Here is a 25,398-nt window from a genome sequence, read left to right on the forward strand (position 1 = left end):
CATTTCGTGCTAAGAGGTAACACAAGAGGATTGTCTCAGTTAAAATCACTAAATTTCCTGTTTCCCAGAATGTATGTCTTACACAAAAAAAAAAAGATTCTGACTTTTCTTATTTTGTCCTTTCCATCTCACAGGGATAGTCTGTCAATTTGCTGTGTTTTAAAGGTACTACCCAGACAGTAACACTGTCTGATGGGCAGCAGTTATCAGCTGAAATTCAGTACCAGCAAAACCAAAAGATTAAATGAGAAGAAGAACAATGGAGATAGTAGAAGCTTTAAACAAACTACCAAACAAAACATCAGTATTTTTTACTGAGAGATTTTAGAGACAATCTGCCTTCTGAGTTCAGGACTTCGTGCCCTGGATTTATTCTGGGCATTTGCATTTATTAGATACAACTTTGCATTGGTACTTATTTTTTTAACTATTTCAGAATTCAGTGCTTCTGAAAGTTGCATGCTTTGTTATGCCAGTGCACACATCTTTCAAGTGGTTCCTGATGTTATACTAGGGGTAGATGACTTCCCAAAGACTTCCCAAGGTCAGACCTAAGTCAAAAAGATACCAAGGATTTCCAAAAGCACGACTCTTTATTTTTGAGACCTTTTGAAAAACTGTTTGGGGTATTTAATCTAGTCATAAATGCCTCTTACATAACCAGATTTAAGCCATCTTGGCTAAAATGATTTTCCCACAAATCTTAGTAACTCAGTGGCTATATTTTCCTTGAAAAGCCTTCTTTCTCACTTGTGTCCTATCCCTTTCTTGTGTCCTATCCTTATGACTTTCAATAGAAACTTCTCTATATAATGCAAAACCAGTTCATTATGTTTCTTCAAAATGCATTTAAAAAATGTCTGAAAATTAGCACTATGAAAAATATGCATAATGGGGGGGGGAAGTGCTTTTAAATCTGATTATCTTTTTCTGTGTTCAGTGACTGCTGAAATTCTCTTTCATTTCTAAGCTAGACTCTCACTGCTGACATAGGACTTCTGATTTATTTAAAGGAATGATCCTTCCTGTTCACAACTGTGAAGGGAGGATTTAAGTCAAAGCCTTTCATAATGAACTCTCTTCCCACAGGTCCAGTGGAGCACGTCCATCTGAGTGTCCCCTTTGTTGCCATCAGAAATAAGGATGTCAACATTACTGCAGTAGTTTGGCCCAGCCAGGCAGGCACGCTTACCTACTTCTGGTGGTTTGGCAACAGCACCAAGGTACAGAGACCTTTTGGTTCATTTTTTCCTCCTAAGCTTGCCACAACAGTCAGAGAACTCTCTCAGCCCTTACAAAAACTTCTTGCCTTTATCTGTTTTGTGGTTAGTTTTTATCTTGTCAGAAAAGGGTTGTTATTATCTGAACTTCAACCTTTGTGAATTTATTTTCTTCTGCCTTGTGTAGTCCTTAGGAGTCATTACTTTCTCCATCTGGTTGTTATCAGCCCTACTGAGATTTGAAGCCCACTGTTATTACCAGTGTTCAGTTGCAACTTAACTGAACTATGTGTGGAATAATGCTGGTTTCAACACAGTGTTTAAAAACTGCTGGTGTTCAAATAACCAGGGGGTTTCCATTATGTGCCAGTGTGCAATACATAATGCTGGATTCCAACACAGTACTTTAAAGCTCTTGGTGTTCAAATAAACAGTTGCATCTAGAATTTCAAGCTGAAGAGTCTGGCTATGTTAGAGAGGAAGATGAGACTTCTTTGTAGTGAATTTTCAAGTTGTGTGTGTTGTAACTGTATGTATTATAAAGAGCTTTTTTAGCAATAGTTAAAGTAAGTGAAAATACAAGTTGATGTCGTGCTTTTAAATGAAAAGAGCAGGATTGCCTATTAGCTACAGTTTTTATTGTAGGCTTTAGAAGTGAGACAGACACTATTCTCCATTCTTACAGTTGTGAAATGTACAGCTGTTATTAGTTGTTGTTAGTTTCTGCTGTTATTTACAAAAGCAGTTTAAGTCATGTCATTGTCTACATTTGCAATTGAAGGTGTGCACTGAGATGAAATTGCAGCAGAAAGAAACAGGGATTTTACATGAAATATGGAACTTGATTTAAAAAATAGGCACACAAGCATTTTGTTTTCTCTTTGACAAAGCTGCTTAGTTTTAACCTCTTACCCTAGCTACCAACAATATCAGGAGAGGCAAAATAAAAACAGTAAGTGCTGCTTCTGCTGGGATTTTCCATCCAGTTAGGAAGCTCACTGTAAGAACTTGCTTATTTTTGTGGAAGCATAGTTGAGGCAGTGGAAGAGCTCAGTAGCAAAAACCATTTACTGTAGCTTGGCAAGTTGCTGTGCCCTATCTGAACTATGGCAACCACCCACATATGCACATCTAGTCCATTGCAAGTACCAGGTAATTCCACATAGTTTATACTGCATTGAAATCCAGGCATGCAAAATCACATTACAGTTCAGATATTTTTGGCTCAGTGCTCACACACGGAGAACCATTAAAGTACATCTGAGACAATTCAGGTGCTTGTAACTTGATCATCTGCTTAAGCCCTCCAGCACAGAGTTTTCCTGCCACTGTTTTTGTCCTTACTATAGAAGTTGATTGTGAATAGGGCCTTAAAAATGATTTTTTGGAATAGAAAGCAATCTAGAAAAGGTGGTGCAAAGCAAGGTGTTTGCTGAAGATTTCCACACCGTTTTCACAGTGCTTGCTTCTGGGTTGGAAATATGATTTATTTCATCTTCTAGCTTAAATTTCAGACCCATAGGCAGCAGAGTACAAGCAGATGTGGATGTGTTTGGGATGGGTCCTTTGGACACAGCTGCACATGGAGTAGTTGACACTTTGGCACCTTGCTGAAATGCGGAGGAATAAACATGGTGCCACTTACCTGTGTCTGAATCTCAGACCCAGAGCACTCTTCAGTCTTTACAAAGCATTATCTCCAGCTTCCTCATGGAATGTATTTTAACTCTGGCAGAGGTTTTGCAAGGGATATAGACGTTACTGTATCAGCCCCTTTTTTCAGAAGAGCAGTCTGTATCACATCAGAATTCCTCCTGGGATGTTTAATGTATATGTCAGATCCTTCTGTGTGCCTGCTCAGGAGTAAACTATGGTGTTCTGAGTAGAGGTGGAAGATGGGGACACTGAATTAAAGGATGAGATGTGTAATATTGTGACTGGTATTATTAGATGACATATTTTACTTCCATGCTGAGGCATTGCAGCTTCTTTTCCTGTTCAGCCCGTAGCCATCCCAGGCAGAACCAGATGTGTCTCGTGTCACTGTGCAGTCTCTCTCTCTGTGCTGCTGCACAGGAGAGTATTTTCTTAGACTCAAATGACCTGGCTGAGACTCTCCTACTGCTCTTCCCACCCTGCTGAAACTCCTGTACTGAATTTCTACTGTACTGATTTTTGCAATATGCCCAAAGGCCAATTTGCCTGGATTAACACAGGTCCAGTTTAATAAATGTATCCAGGTGTCTAATAGGTTTGAGCAAATGAACCTTAAACTACTTGATTTAATTTAGAGTTAGTTTCCAGGTCTTGGTTCTTGAATTAAAATTAAGGAGTTGGCTGGATATTAAAACTCCATGATGGAGGTGAAATCATCCATGATAATGTAATGTCCAGCATACACATATACAAAAAGAAAAAATTGTAATTTTAAAGGCCAGACTACATTCTCTTATCTGCCTTTGCACAGAACCACAACCTGTAACCTCCAGGAGGATTTCTGATATCACTGCAGTTTGATGCAGACCCATTCAGCTTCTCCAGGGTCTGTGTATATCTCAGTAAATGTTAGCTAGGCCTCCAGGGCTGGCACAAGCTGGTGCCCTTGGACTGTGTGTGCCATGTGATAAGACTTTTTGTTCTTTGCTGCTTTTTCAGCTCAATGGATGAGAGGGTCTAAGGAAGGTGGTGTTCTAGAGAGAGAAATGTGCTTGCCAGTCTGGCCTGTGCAGGTGGAAATTTTGATTTGACTATGAAATGACCACTGTTGTGAAGTGCAGTCAGGCTGGCAGCCTGATGAGATAAAGTATGAGAGCTGGAAGGTGAAAGTTTAGAAGTTTTCCTCTGAAAACAAACTGACAGTGTACTGAAGGGACAACAGCAATGGTACAATGGCTTTATCTGTTCTCTGTGTGCTTTTGCAATGGAGATTAGTATCACTATTTGCATCCTTGTGATTTCTCTAAATAAAGAGTTATTTCTGTAGACCAGTTATCAGATCAGTGGCACTGATTTTCAGTTGTGGTTGCTTGACCCTGCTTTAGTGGACACCAACTGTTCACTAAAACCACTCTATCATTCCCCTCCTTACATGGGCAGGATATATAAAATATAACAAAATCAGGTCACAGTAATGACAGAGAGGTACCACTAATTACTGTTAAAAAAACCCCCCAAACCTAACAGCCTTGACTTTGTGATATTAGTGTCATTTATTATCAATCAAATCAGAGTAGGATAATGAGAAATAAAACCAAATCTTAAAACACCTTCCCACATCTTTCCTTTCTTTTCAGGCTAAATTTCACTCCTGAATTCTCTTGCCTCCTCCTTCACCAGCAGTGCAGGGAGACAGGGAATGGGGGCTGTGATCACTTAATCACATGTTGTCTCTTCCAGTGCTTCCTCCTCAGGGGGAAGACGCCTCCCACTCTTCCCCTACTTGTGAGATGGAGTCCCTCCCATGGGAGATGGTTTTCCATTAATTTCTTCAATGTGGGCCCTTCCCATGGGCTGCTGCAGTGTGGATCCCTTCCACAGCCACATTCAGTCAGCACTGTCAGCAGGAATGATGCCATGATTTCAGCCTGGGTAGCAGAGTTTGCCAGCCTGTGGCTGCAGCTTGCTTACAGACACACAGCATGGACAGGGCAATGCTGGGTGTGCTCACTCTGACCTGAGCAGTGTTGCCCTGTGAGAGATAAATGGATTTGTGCTCATAAAAGCAAAGGCTCGCCCTGAGTCTGAACAATATGGATTGTTTGAAGAAGCATCTGCAACTTTGGTTTATTTTCAAATTGAGGTTGGGGTTTGTACAGCAAATACAGCAGCTGGTCTGGCTGTGTGTGTACAACGCTGCATTCTACTGCACTAATTCTGCAATTGCTGACTGTGGTCTGCTGAGGAGTCCATACAATAATGGGTTGCAGTTCAATGGAAGAATATTTCAGGAAACATTTGCTGAAATGAGAGAAACCTGTGCCTGTGGGACACTGCTCACAGGATGGTGTTTGGGCCTTAGCAAGACATGCAAACTTGCAGCACCACACCTTACCAAGGAGCAAGGCTGTTGTTTCCTGGTGAATAAATCAGATGCAAGTTGTGATCCTGAGTTAATCTCACCCTGATTTTGATATTGTCATTTGTGTTTGTCTCCTACAGCCCCTCATCACCTTAGAGAGCAGCATCTCGTACATGTTCACTGTGGAGGGGATGAACACTGTCACCGTGCAAGTCGCTGGGGGAAACACCCTCATCCAGGACACCAAGGAGGTGGCAGTGCATGGTACCCTCAGCCTTTTGCTATCACATCTCGGGGGGGAAGGGCAGACAATCATTGCTGATCCAGAATGAACTCTAGGAATTGACAATGCCTGGAGGAACCTCTGAAGACAAACCTATGATGACCAAGAAGCTCACATGTGTCATGATGGCAAAATACAGAAGTGAATAGAATGGGGCAGCTAACCAAATTCTAACCTCAGCATTAATTAGGTGGCTGGTGTCTCCTGTGTCTGTTGATCTGTCTGTACACCCAGACAGGGAGCTCCCAGAAATAAAAAACAGTTGAACCAGATTGCCTTCCTTCATCTTCCCATCTGTGGAATGAAATCGTCACAGTGCATCATTAAGGTGATCTGAATGCAAGTGATGTCTCTGTTAGTGACTGTATAAATGACAGGGATCAGGAGGGGCCGACAACTCTGTTGTTGGTATCACTGCCCATCTTTCACAGCTGGAGTTCTGGGTGTGCCCACTGGACTTTCCCAGGGTAATGGTTGGTATGTTCTTGCCATTTCTGGATGTCACAGGCTTCAGGAAGCACCCCTTGGCAAACAACAGAGTTTACCCTGTTTGGGGTTTGATAAATCCTGGGTGAAGAGGCTCTCTCAGCAGCTTCAACTTCTAGAATAATTTATGCCCTGGACCAGTGTTTATTCTCCTTATCCAGCATTTGAGGACAAGCTTTTTTTTTGGACTTCAAGTTTTATTGAGAAACCTGAGCTTCAAATAACTTGGGCTACTTTGAAGCTCAGCACTGTGTAGTTGCACTGTGTGTGTCTTATTTCAGTAATTAAATACAAATAAATGTCCTGCTGCATTCTCAGATTTAACAGCAGCTAAATAGATATTTATTGATTGTCTGGCCATGAAATGCAATAGGCTTTAATAATTTGTTAATATGATTTAGTAGTACTTTGACTTGCTATTATCAAATATTAGGAACCTTCTACTTAATAATTTTGAGCACTTCAAAATGCAGTGTTTACTTCTTGGAAATTTCCATCCTTCCACTAGTTTCTGGAATAAACCTGAATCAAATACATTTAAGAATGATACCCACAGGGGTTCTTGATCTTTAGTCTCAGCAGAGAGCTCCTCATTCTGTTTTTAAATACCTTGGAAGAAATGTTGCCATTTTGTTTAGAAGATCCAAAGTTTTGGGTTCTGTCACAAAGACAAATTGACCCATTTGGATCCAGTCCAAATAGTGCTATCCAGAGCAGTGCTGCAGACTGACCTGGTCTGAGGAAGGAGTCCTTCCAGCCCCTCAGTCTGGTGACGTGTTAAAGTCTGAGTACATAAACAAGTGATGCCTTTAGTAAACATGTCCTCTGTTAAATTTCTATCCTAATCTGTGTCCTGAGTCAAGTGATTATGGGTCTAGGCAATAATCTAGGCATGGATTTCTGGTGTTATCAGTGGAGGAGATTTATTCAGATGTAATCTTAATTTGAGAAAAGAATTTGCTCAAAATAATAAATTAGCCATGGGGTCAAAAGTCAAAGACTTTATTTATCTGACTCTGGGTTAAATCTTCAGAACCTGAGAGACTTTCCCTGTGCTCTTTGATCCTTTTTTTATTTAAAAACATGCTGCACCATCTAAAAAGAAAGAGCAGATCTTGCAAAAGATGCCACATAAATGGGGTGCTCACACACCTCTGCTTTTCTGTGGATTTCCTCATTTATACCCTGGCAGGTTTATCTTGATCTAAAACTAGTGCCTTACAAATGATTAATGGTACTTACCTGAAGTGTCTGGAGATCAGTTGCTTCAAGGTGAGGCACAGAACATCTCCAAAAACATAAAGGAGAATCATCTACACCGAGCACTTTTATAAGAGTGTGGTTCCCATCCTGGATCTGTGATTCCCATCCTAGATCTGTGCCTCCCACTGGCCCAAATCTGCTATGCCGAGCTTCCACAAGGATTCCAGACTTGGTATTTGGTGAGACCAGCAGGGAGAGTTGGGATTGGAGAAAAATTAAAATCCTTCTGTATTTTAAGTCTAGGAAGCTTTTCTTCTTTCCAGAAATCATTCTGGAAATCATCATTGTTTTGTCAATAGCCACTGCTTGATGAGCCAGTCATTAGCACCACAGGTTCTCCTTTGTTGGGGAATTAACCACTCCTGGTTTCCCTCAAGGAGGGTAAACAGAAAACATTACTTACAGCAATTGTTCGCTCTGCAATTGTACAAATTTCAGCCAGGTGCTGCCTTATTTGCTGGTCAGCCTTCTTGTGAGCAGAATCTGAAGTTGAATGGCAAAATTGCAAAACCCAGAGGCTTCATGAAAGCACCCTCTCACCTCTCTCATTCTTGCTTCTGTTTCTCTGGGGAAAGCCAGAAGTTGGCATTAGGTCAAAACGTCCTTTGTAAGCATTCTTTCCTTGCAAGCTCTCTGTCCTGCTTAGTGTTAGCCAGCCTTTTTCTTCCTTCAGCCTTGTCTCACTCTCTTGCTTTACGATGGTTATGGTCCTCCTGTTGTTTTCTGCACCCTTGTCTGTACCCTAAACACTGCCCATTTCATCTTCTCATAAATACTTTTTCTATTCCAGAGTATTTCCAATCTCAGCTGCTGTCATTTTCTCCCAACTTGGACTACTATAACCCTGACATCCCTGAATGGAGACAAGATGTTGGCAAAGTCATCAAGAGAGCACTAGCACAGGTGAGCATCTGTTTCCTTGTCTGTACTAACATTGACTAGGCTGTTAAACATGCACTTTTTTGACATACTAGCTTAAAAGAATGGGTAAACACAGCAACGATGACACTGTCATTAAAAATCAATTAAGAGCTTCTTAATATGCTGGATCTTTTTACAGAGCCAATCTGTATGGCTGATTTTGTGGAAATACTACAATTACTTTTATTAGCCTTTCTGTGTGCTTTTCAGCTTTTCATATCCCTGAGGATTTTGCAAATTCCAGATCGTAATAGTATCATCATTATTCTTATTTTTCCAAGATGATATGACAGTATGTACTGTTTTCTATTCCAAATATTTGGTTAGTGTTACTGTGTGTTGTTAAACAGCTGATCCACTTCATCCCAGAAGAAACACATTGTAGTATTCTGGATACATGGGGAAGATATTTTTATCTCTTCCTGATAGTCAGGAGTTCCACATGCAGCTAAGTGTAGCAACTGGTGAACATTTTAAAGCTCTAGTCCCTTTCCAACTGGGGCAAAAAAATGAGGATTCAGAGGGAAAATAAACTTACCTTTAAAATATAGGATAAAGTGAGACTTCTGTAGGTGGAAGATACTGAATCTTCCTTTGGGATTAATTAGAATATGTAAACTAGTACTCATATTCTTGTAGGAAAGGGGACAGAATAACTTAGGAAATCAAATAAGGACTTTAGTTTGATGTGAAATTAGGACCTAGGTTTAGACAAGCTTTTGTGGGTTTTACATTCTGCCGAAAATGTATCTTGTTGGGATTTTTTTGCTTTAGCTACAGCTGTTCATAGAAATGGAGGCTGATTATTTTTACAGGGAAAGTACATTCCTGCTCAGCTTTTCTCAACTGCAGCCCACTCAATATTCACAGTTTATAAGAGTTTCCTTGTTTGGTTTACCATCCTGAAAAAATGCTAAGTTTATTTTTTTAAACTGTTTTTTTTGCTTTTTACTGTATTCAGAGTCAAGTTTGCAGGACCAAAATAATTACTTAGCTTGTAACTATGAATGATTGCAGAGAAGTAGAAGTGCTTGCTTGTATATCCCACCAGGAATGGGCTGCCCCATTGGTTCATTTCAGCTCTGAGGCCATGGAGTTTGAGGTGGGATAGGACCAGAGAGTTAATGGAGCTGATGAACCTCGTGTGGCAGAGCATTTCTGAGGGAGGGGAGGCTTCCTGCCCGACTGAGGATGCCTGGCTTGGATTTGGGGAGGCAGGGCAGCAGCCTCAGCAGGCAGCTCTTGCTGAAGGCAGCTGTGAGAGTCTTGGCTCAGCAAACTGAATAACTTCTACACAGCCCTCCTGACCAGCCCCAGGAGTAAAGTCTCCCTCTGGGGACATTGCTATTCATGTGTGACAAATATGGATCCCATAGCCTGATAACAGAAGGTGATTGCAGGCACTTTTCTTCATATTGTCCCTGTTAGTTGCACATTTGGTTGCTCTGAGGCAGACTCTCTGGATCTGACTTTGGGTCAGTTATTCTTTTGTAGCAAGGAGGGCTCTGTGGAACATTCAGATCTGGAGACATGCTAGGTTTGGACTTTGGGTTGAGATCTTTGGGCCCAGGGGTGATGTCAAGCCTACATTCACTTCTAGGAAGGAAGTAGAGTGCACCTTTACCAGAAGCTCAATTTATGACCCACCAAATAAGCAGAACAGCTCATTAGGACCACAACACCTACAGTGAACTGAAAAGTAACAATTTGATGGGAGTGCCATTTCTGGAAGTGAATGGAAACATAATTAACAAAATAGCAGCTAGAGACTCCTTTTTGCTTTTCTTCTAGGTGACTGGTATCCCTGATGAACAGATCCTGGTAGCTGTGTTCCCTGGGCTGCCTACATCTGCTGAACTCTTCATACTGCCCCACAAAAACACAACAGAGAGGAGGAAAAGCAGTGAGGCTGATCTGGAGCAAGTAAGGAAAGAAGGATTCATGGAACATTTATTCCTGTCATATTATTTGCAGATGGGCCCCAGCGTTGGAAGTACTTAAAATAAGTGTGGTGGAAGTGGATGCATCTGGGACTGTGGTAGTATAGTTTATGGCATTAAAGAAAATTATTTTCAGAGGAAAACCAGGATTTTCTAATACCTCACTGAGATATGTCACAGTTTACCACTAGCAGAGATTCTTCCTAAATCAGTGGAGTGTCCTTTTTACGGTAGTTATGGCCAAAGGAACCTTGAATATGTACTCCCTCTACTCCCTGGAGGAATGCTAATAAAGGGAGGCCAAAGCAGCAAGATAATATACCGAGGTTTACTAAAAATAAATCAGACTCTTCAGCTCATAGATCACCAAAACAAGACCTCTTTTTTTTTTCTTCTGCAGCAGTGAATGGCCTGCACAAACTATATTTGGAAGTTACAATATCCATCCATTTAGATAAATAGGTAATTACAGTGATGTATAGCAACGGTGATATGCAGGCAAGGAAAGAACAACAGCACTAGGCTGCTGAAGCTTCCATGTTAGAATTACCAAGTGATTAAATCAGGTCTGTAAAGGCAAAGGAGTGAAGTACTGCTGGAAAGGCTGCTTGGCTCTAGCTAATGTTCTTGTATGCAGCATTTTTACACTGTGCAAACTATGTGTGAGCCCATTGCCAAGTAACTCTTGGAAGTTTGGATCGAACATTAAATTATTCAGAGGGCTGGTGAATTCAGTGGAAATTCTTGTCACTCACTTAGTAAATTCAGTCCCTGAAGAGTAGTTCCTTTGTCCTAGGAAATTATCAAAGCTGGTCTCTTAAATTTATAGTGGTCAGTGTGCAGGAAAGATGCATTGAGGTGGGAAGGTTTGAAAGGCTTTTTGGAGGGATGGTCTTGCAGTAATTTCTGTCCTGTTCAGTAGGATCTACAATACTAAAATTCCTTCTGAACAAGCTGTTTTGTCAATATTTCACATATCAGTGTTATGCTGACATCTCAATTAGATTTTTGACTAACTGACTATGAGGCCTAAAGCTCTAGTACTCTAATTTTAGTTGGCAGTCTACTCGGTTGTACTTTGGCACCTGTTGCCTTCTGCTTGAGGAGCTCTGCCTGGAGAATGGGTCATTAGAACTACTCATTAGCTGTGCCCTGTCCATCAGAACTACTCTATGGAGATCAGGCATTAACAAACTGATATGCTGACTGTATGCTCTGGGGCAACCAAATAGCACATCAGAGCTGGGTTGCTGATCTCCTAGCTCAGCAATTCCAGTATATCCAGTCCAAGTCCCCTTTTCTAAGTGAAGGAGAAATATGGCAAATTTTCCATTGACCTAAACTGGATTGTCTCATCCCCAACAGCTTATTTGAATAGAAGCTGCATGACAGGATCAATGGGAATAAAGAAATGCAGGTCTGCATTTAGTTTCATCATACACCAGTGAAAGGCCAATATGTCAGTGTTTTTCCAACGTGTTTCATCAAACTCAAAGGATACTGTGGAAGGTGAAAAGGTCCTTAGTTATTTTCCCTCTGCCCTTAGCCCCCAGAAAAGAAAACAAAAATGCTAACCTTTTAGGTTTGCTTCCCAGGAGAGATATAATAACACACAATGAGAGTCTGATAAGTTCTGTAAGGGAGACTTACATGCAATGACATCCAGTTCCACCTAAAGCACATGTGCATTTCTCTCCACTGACTCAGGCCCTGCTGAAGATGAAGTAAGAGATGTCATCCATATTCATGGGCTTTGTGTATTCCTGAATATTCTGCAGACTTGGCCATCTTCTATACTGTAACTGTTGTATCTCTACTTATTTCATCAGGTGGTAGAAATCCTTTTTAATGCTCTCAACCAGAACCTGGTCCAGTTTGAACTGAAGCCTGGCGTTGAAGTGGTTGTGTATGTTACTCAGTTAACATTAGGTGAGTGTGGAGTCAAAGGCACAGGTGGGGCTGTCCTGAGGCTTCAAACAACCCCAGGAGATCAGTCTACATCAGAGCACTCACATTTGGCATGTGGTGCTGGGCTATGTGCCAATGGAGACATTTTGGTAGAAGCAGGAAGTGTTGAAACCAACCCATCGAGGGCATCTTCATGCTCCAGTTTGTACAAGTATAAAAAGTACCTTGTAAGAGTTCCCTGTGGCTTAATTAATGAGTTCATTGGTGTTTTTCAAGTGTTTTAGAAAACCAGGTGAATGGTGTTCTATTAAGTCCTTATTGAGCACCTGTGGAATTCAGAGGGATATTACTAAGTTTCATGGATGTTGGATCAAATCCTTTAGCAAAGGGCTTGGTGCTGTTATGACTAGCAAAGAAGCTTTAAAGGGGCAAAGTACTCAGGAAAAGATTGAGCCCTCTTACAGGGAATATGTGCCTGAACATTGACTTCCAAAAATTAGAACTTACTTAAATTTCAACACTGCCTATCTCCATTTTTGCACAAAATAACAAAGAGTCACTTTAAGCTTTATAAGTCCCTTGAATTTAAACCAGCCTTGTATGAAGGTCTCAGTTGTTGATGAAACAGTGATGGTTACAAAGAAGGTGATGGATTTATTTTTGCCCTTACCTTTTATGACTGCCCTTGCAATTGTCTGAAATGTGGGATCTTGTGCAAGTGCCTTTGCTGATAGCCTCTCTGACAGATTGGGATTCACATCCCACAATAATGCACTTCAGCTTCTTCTGAGAGCCAAGAGCTGGGCTAAATAAAGGCTCATGACCTTTCCTACAGGTAATGCCTTTTTACCTTCACTCTCTAACTGCTCCTCTGGAACGTGAGTCAGATGCTAATAGGAGTAGCCTGAAATTGATTAATTTGCAAAACTAGAAATGTGATACAATGTCTGAGGTCTCCAGGTGGCTGGAATTCTCCAGATTCTGGCGTGGTTCTAGCAAGGCACTGCATTTAAATTATGTTTTGCACCTATTCTTGCACCCTCTCCAATGAAGGTGCTACATTTGTATCATGACCATTCCCATAGTGTTTTGACTTGGATGAAATGACAGTCTTTCCCACAAAAGAGTCAGAAGTGTTAGGAGCAGAATACTGGCAGGATCAGACTGTTAGGTGTGGAAACTTGACAGTGCAATCAGAACTGACTCTATTTGCATGACTTTGTCCCTATCTTCAGGGTGACAGAAAAAGAATAGAGAATAGTAAAACACCAAAGCCAAATATTTATGCAAAACGAGAAACACTCAGCTGCTACTTATAATCATTTGTGCATCATTAGAGACTTCTCATCAGACACTTGATCTCAGCACAGTGCTCAGGCCATTAAGGTGGCGTGCTCTGATGAGCTCTTGGAACAGCTGCATAAACAAGGTATAGGAATATACTTTATTTAGCCCACCAAAATGTCAAGGATCAAAATCTCCAAAATATTATAATGTATTGTGTGCTTAGATCCAGGATTATTGCTTTGGGCTCCTCCACATTATGAAAACTGACTCAATTTAAAAGTCTCTAAGGTCCTATATAAGGATGAACCTTGAGGCTTGTCACATGTGAGGCCTGTCAAATGTGAGATAGATGAATATCCTTGGAAGATGGGAGTTGTGCTGTTCATTGATGCTCTAAGGTATCATCTCCAAAGGGGAATAGATATGTATTAAGCCATGCTTCATAAAATTCATTTCCACTCTAGTACCTGGAAAAACCTGAAAAGTAATAGCCCAGAGTGTTAATACAGGAGTGATTGGGCATTCAGCTAAGCGTGGCTTGCTGTGCCTTTTCACTCAGGGATGTTAGACTGCACTGTCTTGAAAAAGGGCCTTGACTTTTGAAGGACAAGAGAACCAATTTGTTTCCTACTGATTGGTCTTGCCAAAACCAGCATGTGCCATGCAGTAGTGATAAATGTGACAGAGTCGAGTTCAGCTCTCAGTAGTTAATGTGTTTCCGTGTAATATCCCATAAATGTAATGCTTTGCCTTTCCTCCTGCAGCACCCCTTGTGGATTCCAGCTCGGGTCACAGCAGTTCAGCAATGCTGATGTTGTTGTCGGTGGTGTTTGTGGGCTTGGCTGTTTTTTTAATCTACAAATTCAAGAGGTAATTTGAAAAACTTTGGGATGGGAAGAAGAGACTCTGGGTGGTTTACAGGAAACCTTGGCCGAGCTGTGCCTGAATTGCAAATGTAAAGTGAACTATGCTGGCCTATATGAGCATAGTTCCCTACTTCTGATACTTAGAGAGAAATTCATCTACTGCTGTTTCACCACAAAGTTGGTGCTCCAAAACTTCACCAAGAGCTCAGAAATCATCTTCTGCTTCAGCAGATGTATTTAAAGCACAGACCAGAAATGGGAACCTTTGTGCTCACTGAGTACTGAGATACACAAAGCAAGCTTAGTCAAAAACCACATGATGGATGACTTCACACAGTCTATACCCAGCTGCCTTAGTGCATCAGCATCTCATTTATATCTTGCAAAGTGAATAGGTTAATCTTGCAGAGGAACAGGTGTGTTTATGTTAAGGGTAGGAGACTTAAAGCCAGAAAAAATTGTGTAAAGCATCAAAATGCCTTTGGGAATATGTGCTGAGATTTAATTTGACAGATGTTAAAGTAAACCTTTTGCTTCCAAACAGCAGGCAGGACCAGGTCTGGCCCATAGCACTTGGCTGCTGCAAGCTGTGAAACAAAATGTGATAAGAATGGCCTGTTTGCTGAAGGTCTACTTTATAAGGATATGTTTTAGGCAGATGGAGCTCCTTAGGAGGAACTTTGCATTCAGTACAGTACTTACACTATAAAATGGTCTGTGTCCCTAGATCCTGACCTATGGCAAAACACTGTGTTAGAAACATAAGCTGAGTCTGACTTTAAATAAAGAAAACGTTCTGGGCATAGTAGTTCCTCTAAATGAAAAACTAGAGCTTTTCCTGTCCAGATTCCAGCTAAATGTTGCTTTCTCAAGCTTTTCTTCCCCCCAGGATAAGGCTAGTATTCTTCAAGGATGTTAGTGGGATCCAAACAATATTCAGAATTAAATGATAGTATAAGACAGGCCTAATCTCCAGGTTTAAATTTTTCCTCCTTGCTACCATCTTTCATTAACCATTGTCCTAACCAGTGAGTGTCACTTGAGCTTGGTCCTGTGCACTCTCACTAAATTCAGTAGCCCAGGACAATTTCCAGGGAAAGCATTGGTGTGGCTCTACTCAGATACAGATTTCAAGGCCTTCAGCATGACCTCCTTTTGCAGCCTGAAATCCTCTCTCTGCTTCTGTGAGGTGGAATACAGCTTCCCTTGTAAGGGGAATGGGATTTGTTTAAGGCATGGATTTAACAGTGTGCTGGGGAGGCAGCTGATGATTACTCTCACACCCAGATGTAGGATGAGGAAGGCAAAGAATTCTTCCTGGGAGATGTGACAAGATGTAGGTACAAGCATGCATAAGACAGGCTTTTCCTTGTATGTTGGTGAGATGCTTTCCTGGGTTTGGCCTGAGGTCCTTGGCTCTGTGGTCAGCAGTTAGCAGGAGAAAGGGTCTTTATATTCCAGCTGCCAAAGAACAGTGAGGAGCTTGTTAATGCACTTTGCTTTGGCACTCTCTGGGTCATGTTCTGCTACTACAGCTCATAAAACTGACTCTTGTACTACTGAAGCACCCTGAGATTTGAGTATAGCAGCCATCAGCCTTCTATTGTGCTCTAGGGCTGTGGAGACCCTGCCTTGTTAAAATCTGTCTGAAAGTTGATTGTATTACAAATTGGGAGTGAGGAGGAAGGTGGTTAAAGCATCAGTTTTCCTTAGTCCAAAAACTTATTAACTGGCTGTCCCCTCTTATCCCTCTGTCCCAAAGGGGAAAAACCCAGATCAAAATGACAAAGTTTAGGATAAGTCATATACACAGAGTGTTCTCAACCTGATTCTTCAGAACAGAAAGCAACTTTTCAGCTCTGTCTAAAACCCCTGGCTCAGTGGAGCAGAAGTGAGAGTATGTAATGATTCTTAATAGGGAAAGGGGAGCAAACCCAAAAGCTTTCCTGCAGCTCTCAGTGATGCAGAGGTCCATCAGCCACGTGTACTTCTTTGATTAATGGTGGTCCCAGCCTGAATACAGAACTTCTGCTTACAGGGAAAGGTTAGGGGAAAGCATAGACTGACAAGATTTTTTAATGCTACAGATTCATAGATTTGATGCTTTGCTGGTTTGCAGAACCAGCAGACACTTTATTAGGAGTCCGTCAATTTATAGACTCAGCAGGCATGTTAAACACTGCTGCCAGAGAGATGCTTATTGAGGAGGTCCCAGTGGAAAAGGAAGGAAGAGGGGAAAAGTACAGAAATAATCTTAAAAAGAGCGGTTTCTTCTTTGGAAGATTGAGATATATCAGTCAACAGTGTGTGTGTAAGAGTGCTGAGCAGTGGTGGGGCTGTGGGGAAGTCCATGTGTGTGTCCTGGGACAGCAGTGCAGAACTGTGTGCTTGTGGCCACCTGTGTCTGTGCTGGGAGGCACAGCACGATCAGGTATTTGGGCATGCATTCACACATATACAGCCATCTCAGTTTCTTTTTTCCCTAACTCTTTGAAGTACCTTGGCTCTCTGCCTCACAATTCTAGCGTGCTTTTCTCACCTTTCCACTCGAAGTTCAGAGATTATCACTGCTCTGCCATTGCATTCTTTGGAAGTAGAACTGTCTTCCACTATCTCCATGCATGTTCTCGTGTCTCTATACATCTCCAGACAAATTCTGGACACTTACATCCTATGGGAGTGCATTAGTTCTCACTCACTTGCTGTGTAGTTCCTGTATCTTCTGGTGGCATTTAAGGTATATTTAAACATTAGAAGGTAGGAGAAAGGGAGAAGATCATGAGATCTGTTGGCTTTGGCTGCTGCTGAACATCCCAAATATGTCCTGGCTTGATGCTGGTTAAGAACAGAATGCCAAATCAAGCCAATAACACAAGTTGGTTGAGGCCAGAACTTCACTGGAGTAAAATCAGCATAGATCTATTGAATTCATGAGAGCTGCGGCAATTTCCACCTCTTTCAGTCTCTGACATATCCAACAGCAGAGAGATCAGCATAAAGATATGGCATTTTATATGACTTCTTTCTCTCTCACTCCTGTGTGCTTTAAGGAACTCAAAATATTCTCCAAATTTTCTTTATTGGAGCAGTGTGCTCCAACAGGCACACTTCCAACAGGCAATGCAGATAATCCTGGCAACCCCCATGATACTTTACACATTCCTTTTCAGGTGTCTCATTTTAATCTTGCATTCCTGCAGGGATTACTGCCTGTCTGTCTAGGCCTGTATAATCTGTCTACCTAGCTGACTCTCAAAGATCATTCTAGCAGGTCAAGGTAACTTTGCTTGGGAGAAGGAAGAAGAAATAATCCCTTCATTTCCTTGCCTTCCTGAGCAGCAAAGAAAAATAAGTCCCTGCAAACTTGATCCATAGCATGACAAACTGGTTTTTGCAATGGAATGGTAACAAATAGACTTTGGATGTGTCTTTTGAGGTCCAAATCCTTTCTGACTCTGAGGCAGGAACAATTCTTTATAACTCTTTCAGATGTGACAATTTCTTCTGAGTCAGTGTGGGCCTGTCAGCAGCAACAAGCCCAGCAATTTTTTTCTCAGTTGATGCTAGTGCCAAATTGATTTTTACTTTTGGTTTCCAATGCAACACTAATCATATAATAAATACTGAGAGAGTTGACAATTGTAGCTGATTGTACTTAGCTGATTGCTGCTTTCTGAGCTGAGTGCAGTGTCCACTGTGTGCATGATTTCTCATTTAAAAGGGCAGAACATTGAAGTTTGCAGCTGAGGGAGCCTTTGTGCACATGATATGAAGACAATGGCCTGAGATTTGGAGCACCTTTAGGTTGTTGTTGGAATTAGTGGATGCTAAGAGCACTTTCAGAGATGAGTATCTACGTGGTACTTTGCATCACAGCCAGTGCTGCATTTTTAGGATTGATCTCAGCTTAGTTTGTCTCATTAATAAATGACATGCTGAGGATCCCTGTGTTACAAAGCATAACCTCTTATTTTCCTTTTCTATGCAGGAAAATCCCTTGGATTAACATCTATGCCCAAGTTCAGCATGATAAGGAGCAGGAAATGATTGGCTCTGTCAGCCAAAGTGAAAATGCCCCCAAAATCACCCTGAGTGAGTTCACAGACCCTGAGGAGCTGATGGACAAAGAGCTGGACACACGAGTGATGGGTGAGAGACAGCCCTCAGCTGAGTTTTGTTTCACAGTCTGGGTGAAGGTGTTGGTGTTTTGGGTATCAGGAGAGGCAGTGTCTGTGACCCCAGGTACAAGTAGAGTCCTGAGGCACTGAGACAGGGAGTAAATCTCTCTCAGCAGCAGGGTAATGGAGTTTCTCTTACACCTTTTCAGCTTTTCTCAGGGTAGGAACCTGGCACCAGCAGTAGGTATAAAGAAGTTAGTAATAACTGTGGCTCACACCTATTCCTGCTCATGACCCTGCCTCTCCTGTGGAGGATGCCAAAATCTCTGCACCCTCAGAAGAATCAGCTGAGCCAGGCTCACACTGTTGGTGTGCTATAATTACAAGCAAATATGTCCCTAAGAGCTTAATGAGTTCACTGCTGGTCAGCTGAGCCATAGTAATTGAGTTTTCTGCATGCTCCCTGCTTATTGCAAACACATAAAAGAATGTGTTACTTTTAAGCATCTTTTCTGGCTTTGCACTTACACTACCACATCCTAAAGAGGAGTGAGAAGCAATATAGACCAAACTTTGAAGCCACTGCACTGATTCTCTTCTCCATTTTCTCCTCCACAGGAAGCATCTCAACAATTGCCAACAGTGAAAGCACAAAGGAAATCCCCAACTGCACTAGTGTTTAATACTGAGAATCCACTTGATCTACAGCGTTTCTGACTTTTTATTTGTAATTATTATTGTTATAATTATTATTATTATGAAAAAAAGAAAGAGTTATATGTCATTATTATTATTTGGGAGGGAATGGGGTGGGCTTTTTGTGTTTGCCAGGGCTGCATTCATAAATAGCAGAGGTTTTTCATATTTAGGGAATACACATCAGATTAGAAATAAAAAGCAAAGAACGAGTCAAATGTGCAATGAGATTTGAATGCCAGCTTCCTGTTAAATACAGAATGGGAATTAAGTATTCAAATACAACAGATAGGTGTTGTACCTTAGGCAATATGTTGTAAATAAATTGTCCCTTTTCAGCCCTTTTCAGAATAAGTCATGAATCAGCTGCTTCATCCTGCCAGAGGGTTCAGACTGGGTTGTTGGACCAGGCTCTGCAACATGCCAACATCCCTTGCTTTCCAGTGACATGCATGTCTCAGCTTTTTGCAGGATCTTGCCTCTTTTAATTGCTTTTAATTTCAGTCACCCTCTGGCACTGTTGACTGCTGAGAAAGGGGGAAAAAAAAAAAAAGAGAGCAAACACAGACGTCAGTGTTCCTTGGACTGCAGACTGGCTGGAGGGGACAGGACCACAAGCAGTGGAGGAACAAGCCTGAGTTTATGAATGCAGCCCAAACCCTGTGCATGTGAATAGCGAGGATGCCGAAGGCCTACTGTAGATAATTACATTGTACATAGCTTTTTATTTCTTGGGAAATAATTTAATGTTTAGTAAAAGAAGATATGTTTAAAAGAGAACCTGAACCACACACACACACACACACACACACGTACACGCCAGCCAAGCAGGAACCCTGGTGAGCACTTGAGTCACACTTTGGTTACAAGTGTGTTCCAGTTGTCTGTCATATTTCAATCTGACACTGCTCTCTGTAAAGAGAGCAATTTATTTCTCTATGTATAACTACAAGCCTTTTTTTTACACACACATATATATATATGGTGTCATTTCTTGTGATGGAGCAGAAAAAGATATTAGCAGGCCAGACTATGAGCCTGTCATGAATATTTTAATGGTGTTTATCATCTATTCATCTCTGTCACTGTTGCCCACTTCTGAGAATGATCTTGGTGGCATCTGTTAGTGAAAATGAGGAAAAGAATCCTGAAATTATCACCATCTCTGTGTGGGCAAATATTAGCCTTGCCATAGCCAATGCAACCTCAGCTCAACAGTGGGGCAGGTTGCAGTTTCTTTATTCCCAGGGGGAAATCATGCTTTTTGCAGTTAAGCTGCTGCAGTGAAGTGCTATTTAGGTTGTGTAAGAGTAGTAAATTTTGGCTGACCATGGTATATGTGATTAGGGACTGCTCTTTGGAGAAGGCAGTGAAGGGTCAGACCTACATTAATGAGCTACCAGAGGTTCTGTGAGTGCTGCAGAATGGCAGCTTCCAGTTCAGAGTGGAGATTTCTGCATGGTGGGTTGGTGTTTTCTGGTTAGAATAGGGAGGTTAATGAAGGAAAGGTATTGAAAAAGCTCTTTAGAATTTTTTTACCACACTGAATTGAGGATATCCCTACGAAGAGGTGGAGTTTTGGGGCAAGAGGTTGACTTAGTGGTGAGTTACTTTTTATCCATTTTTCTTGAGTTGATGATGATCAAAGTTCATTCAAAAATGAACCTTATTCTGCAGAGTATTGACTTGTAGGACCCAGCAGGAGGGGAAGGTAGATTGGGGCATGTCTGGGAAGATGTTCTAGTGTTTGTGTGGTAACAGGAGGCAGAAATGACAGAAGATGACAATGTTTGTTATCATTTCTTAGGGTCTGGATACAGGACCTCAATCACCTTTAATGTACCTGGGCTGAAATGAGGAGATGGCAGGAATTTAGGTGTTACTTGCTATCTCTCTGCATTGCAACAGCCCAGTGGGCTACAAACCAGCCTCAGCTGCACCTGCCCCTTCTATTAGAGGGCTGGAATATCATTCAAAGGTTAAAATCCTGATGGCTCTGCAGGTGGTGAGAAAAGCCATTAAACACAATTTTGCAGAACTTAGGCGATGTTTCAAGATTTAAATTGTAAACCCAAAAAATAAGGAAAAAACGGTTTCTTGGAAGTACTAAAACTAAATATTCTCAGTTCTCCTCCTTTTCAGTAAGGTTTGTGGATTTTTTTTTTTCTGTTGATTTAAAAATATTTCTCTTCTGTTTTCCCACTCGCTTTTCTGCTCTGGTTTCTAACACAAGGTGAAGAGCAATGGATGTTATTCTATTTAACCTTGGTTTCCATCCATCACAAGTGCATAAACTGTTGCATTACTCTCTCCATTCTACTGAAACACCACAGTAGTTTACAGGAGTGGCCCATGCTGGTGAGAAGACTGTTAGCACAAGGCCATAGCTTCCCATTTAGGTGTAGGTGGGAGGGATGTGCATAAACAATGGTCCCATGGGCTTTGAGCTAAACTGTGGGCTGATCTCAGTCTTTGCTGATCATTAGGATTTGAGGTACTGCCATGGTGAGCTGCTGCAGAGGACTGAATGTAAAATACTCAGTATTTTCTGTATTTAACTTTTTCCTTTATTAACCAATGGGCAAAGTGAAAATTTTCATTGTTGTTTGGAACTTTATATGTTTTTCATGGGCTTGATCTCGTTGTTTTAACAAGAAAGGCAGAGGACTGCAGTTTTCACGATTTTTTTTCTTAATTTCTTTTCACATTTTTTTTTTTACAATCTATTCCTTTAGACTTTTTAAAATTGCTGTTAAATGTCTCAAATGGGAGAAAGTAAGAAGGAAAAATTGGGAGTAAGTTGTTGAAAATAAATGGAAAAAAATCACTTCTCAAAAAGAAATTTTATCTCAGTGAAGGCTGAGAAATTTCTGAATGACACTTTTGGAGAAACAGCTGTCTAGAATGTCATTTTCCATCCAAAATGATCCTAAAGTATCCTACAAAGCAAACAAGAAAAATCCATTAAGCCAAAACTGCATGCCAGAAAAACCTGACTGATTCTTATGTTTGCTCAAACTTCCTCCTCCAGAAGACTTGGTGGGTGTCACTGCCTCTCTGCGTGGTTTGTCACTTGCTCCAGGCACATCCCCTAGGTGTGCATGGGACCACATTTGCCAGGTCATTCCTGCTTCTTCAGGGCACAGTCATGGCTGATGGCAGCTGCAAAAAGCTTGGGTTCATGACTGAAATCTGCTCCTTTAGAATGCAAGAAGGGTAATTAATGCATTCCTGTCTATCCGTGGGACCTCTGTAAGGTTTGGATTGGGCAGCCAGCCCTGTTCACCTTTTTTGAATGTACTGAGCTGTAGTGTTAGCACAGACTGGAGTATTGGCCACTTCTGTTAGTCTTGCTGGGAAGTAACAACTTGGGGTTGTTATAATTCAGATTTTTTCCTCCTGCAAGTTTTACCCCTGAGGAAAATGTAATGGAAATTCTTGAAGCTGTAGATTATTATTTACCTGAGTAATGAGGGAAATAGGCAATGGCATCAATGGAACATAAATAGCTCCCACACTGTAAGTATGTAAAAAGAGGAAATGAAAGAGAGAGAGACAGAGAGCAAGAGTCTGGGGTCAGTGCCCTCTATCACTGCCAGCCTTTCCCCCATGATGGATTAGCTGTAATTTAGGAATAATGCATGAGATCTGGAGACTAGATGCAGCTTCTGGCTCTGTGTGGCTGACAGTCTGATGTAAACCATGAAGAGACCCTTTGTTTAGTTTAACTGGTACTCAAGAACCCTAATAGTAAATCTGGATGGATCAGAGGTGAGACCAGAGTGACAGGGGGCTACAGAATGTTTCAGACACAGATGCCATCAATGAGAGCATGTGTCAGAAGTGTGCATTTTCTTCTGGACTAAACTTTGGTTTCACAGATGTACAAAGATGTCCTGATGTCCTGTTCTCCTCCCTTTCCCTTCAATCAGCTCCCACACACATTCCAGGTCTAATGAACCAAACCAGAATCCTCACATTCTTTCTGATGATGTTGGACAGTGCATTAAACCCAAACCACCACCGTGGTTTCATAGGATTAAATGAGACAGACAATTGCAATACCTGTATTGAACACAATAATACAACTGCATGAGTCATATATATACATATATATATACTGTTCTTGGTTTTATTGTTCCATTTGAATATTTCTACTGTAAAAAAAGGCAGTGGTTTTGAAATTGTTGAAAATAAATGTATTTTTGTACATCAGAGTTACCCCTGGCTGCTTTTTCAATCCTTGTTCTTTTTAGATTTCCTTTTGGCAAAGTCTTCTCTCTCTTCTGAATTTCCCTTGCCATATCTATCCCTCCAACTCTGTTGTTCAGGGTCATGCATGCACATGGAGTGTCAACAGAGAAATGTTCTAAGGCAAGATTTTTAGGATAAAAGAGAAAACAACTACCTCTTCTTCCTTCTTAGTGCTCCTCTCCAAAAATAATTATCTTCTTACTTTTCCATTCTACAGGCTGATTCTCCTTGGAACCTTGGAGGTGAATAGGAAGGGAGAACACTCTGCTTGTACAAGCATAACCCCATAAATTCCATGTCCTCACCTATCTGATTTTAGCTTGTAAGAGACTGTAAAGTGGAAATGTGGGAAAAGAAAAGAAAATAAAGAAAACATTTCTTCAGTCCTTGGCACAAGGGACTGTTGAAAAACAGAAAAGAGAGCATGGAAATATGTCTCTGGATATGTATCAGCATCTCCACCCATGGACACGCATGCATGCACACCCCACCCTCCCTCCTTTCCTTTGGTCCGAGGTCCATAAACTGCAGTTGTTTCTGTTTTTCCTTTATGAAGAAGTCAGGCAATGAAGGACTAGGTTGGCCATCCCTGAGTGTGATGTATGAGATGCTTTCAGCATCACAGAAGACCTCTCAGCTTTTGAAATATTTGTGTCTGCCCCTCTTTACAGCAGTGATAGTGTAACACTTGTGTTTGCAGGATGCTGAACTACAAGTTATCGACAGACAAACACAAAGGGTGAAATTGCCATGGCTTAACAAGATACCACTGAGACCCAGTGCTCAACTGTTCAGAAACCCAGCTAAGTGCAGCTGTGAAGTCAAGTGCAGGCACTTAAACTTCATAGCCCAGCAACATGAGCAGTAGCTCAATCTGCCTGAATCCAGCTGTTTTTTCTGTGATGGATGGACCTCTTACTCCCTTTATTAAGGGCAGCGTAAGCATTGTTTACTACATTCTGAAATTGTCATGCTTGTGCCAAATACCCCTCTATCGGGGAATGTGGTGCTGCTGAGGAAAATGCATCATACCCACTCCTAGAGTCAGCTCATCACTGTCTTGTTTCACTCATGGCACTGCACTTCCACAGGCTGAGGCTGTGCTTAGCTTTGCCTTCTGCCTGGGTTCTTCCTTCTCCCTTGGCCCTCTCCCCACTGAAGTACTCTGATTATTAAGGTCTATCAAAGCACCATTGCATTACTGAGATATTATTGTAATACATCACTTGAGTGCTGGTTTGCTGTTGTATATCATGGTGCTACATCAGGGAAATGGCAGGTGACAGGAACCCCAGACCCAGAGACAGATCACTTTTCTAAGCTTTATGGGCTACTTTTTTTCCCCGAAGACAGCAAATAAAGGCAAGGAAAGCAGAACTGGACTGCTGCCATGAAGCTTTCAAAACCTTTAAATATATTTATCTATACATTTTTCCCTTGACCCTGAAACATTAATTATCCAAATCTGCTGATGTTTCTATATGAGACCATAGAGCTGAGTTTATTCTGGGTCATGGAGGAAAGAACAATTGCTCACTAGGAACTGTTTCCTGTGTGTGTGTGAGCAAAAAAGAAAGATTTGTCCTTGCAAAACAAAAAATAATTTTTTCCTGAATTTCAAAAAAATTATTATTAATAGGTCAATTGACAGTATTTTAAATGTAGTTGTGCAGGTAGAGGTATGACAGAAGGTGATTGTGCTGTTGGTGTTGAGATTTTACCCTTGATAAATATAAAAAGATTTGTTTTGCCATTGCTTTATGCTGGTTCTACCTGTTCAGGCCCCCTGATATCAGTGAATTTAGTCTTGATTTACACCACTCTGAGCTCTCACATTAAGAGGAGTTACATGCATACTTCAAGGATGGAATAAATCCTTTTTAATGCCTTATTGTGTATGTCAAGCAGTTTTCAGACCAAAATTTAGGGGAGATTGTAATACTACTACTAATAAAAAATCACATACAGGGACATAGTGGGAAAGAAGGAGAACCATGTTTATTAAATTACCCAGAAATGTTATGATGATGTGTGTTTTTAAAATCTTGTATTGGCTATATGAACCTGAAAGGCAAAAAGAAGAGAAAAGCTGGAAGCCAGATGTGAAGCAGAGGGAGGAAGAAGAAGAGAGGTGGACC

At 41.2% G+C, this 25,398-nt stretch overlaps 1 protein-coding gene across 3 annotated transcripts in view; it reads left to right on the forward strand.

Annotated features, from left to right (window-relative positions):
* SORCS3 (sortilin related VPS10 domain containing receptor 3) overlaps nucleotides 1–23,223 on the forward strand; it is a 268,807-nt gene extending 245,584 nt beyond the window's left edge. For all 3 annotated transcript variants that reach the window (XM_088169308.1, XM_088169310.1, XM_088169309.1), the window contains 8 exons: nucleotides 1,090–1,223; nucleotides 5,379–5,502; nucleotides 8,061–8,173; nucleotides 9,983–10,114; nucleotides 11,961–12,060; nucleotides 14,091–14,196; nucleotides 18,181–18,341; nucleotides 18,929–23,223. In XM_088169308.1, coding sequence (XP_088025434.1) covers nucleotides 1,090–1,223; nucleotides 5,379–5,502; nucleotides 8,061–8,173; nucleotides 9,983–10,114; nucleotides 11,961–12,060; nucleotides 14,091–14,196; nucleotides 18,181–18,341; nucleotides 18,929–18,993 — 935 coding nt within the window. In that variant the 3' untranslated portion in view covers nucleotides 18,994–23,223. The remainder of the gene's footprint in view (nucleotides 1–1,089; nucleotides 1,224–5,378; nucleotides 5,503–8,060; nucleotides 8,174–9,982; nucleotides 10,115–11,960; nucleotides 12,061–14,090; nucleotides 14,197–18,180; nucleotides 18,342–18,928) is intronic.
* Nucleotides 23,224–25,398: the final 2,175 nt, after the last annotated feature.

Source organism: Sturnus vulgaris, chromosome 8, assembly GCF_052056855.1.
Source record: "Sturnus vulgaris isolate bStuVul1 chromosome 8, bStuVul1.hap1, whole genome shotgun sequence".
NCBI lineage: Eukaryota > Metazoa > Chordata > Aves > Passeriformes > Sturnidae > Sturnus > Sturnus vulgaris.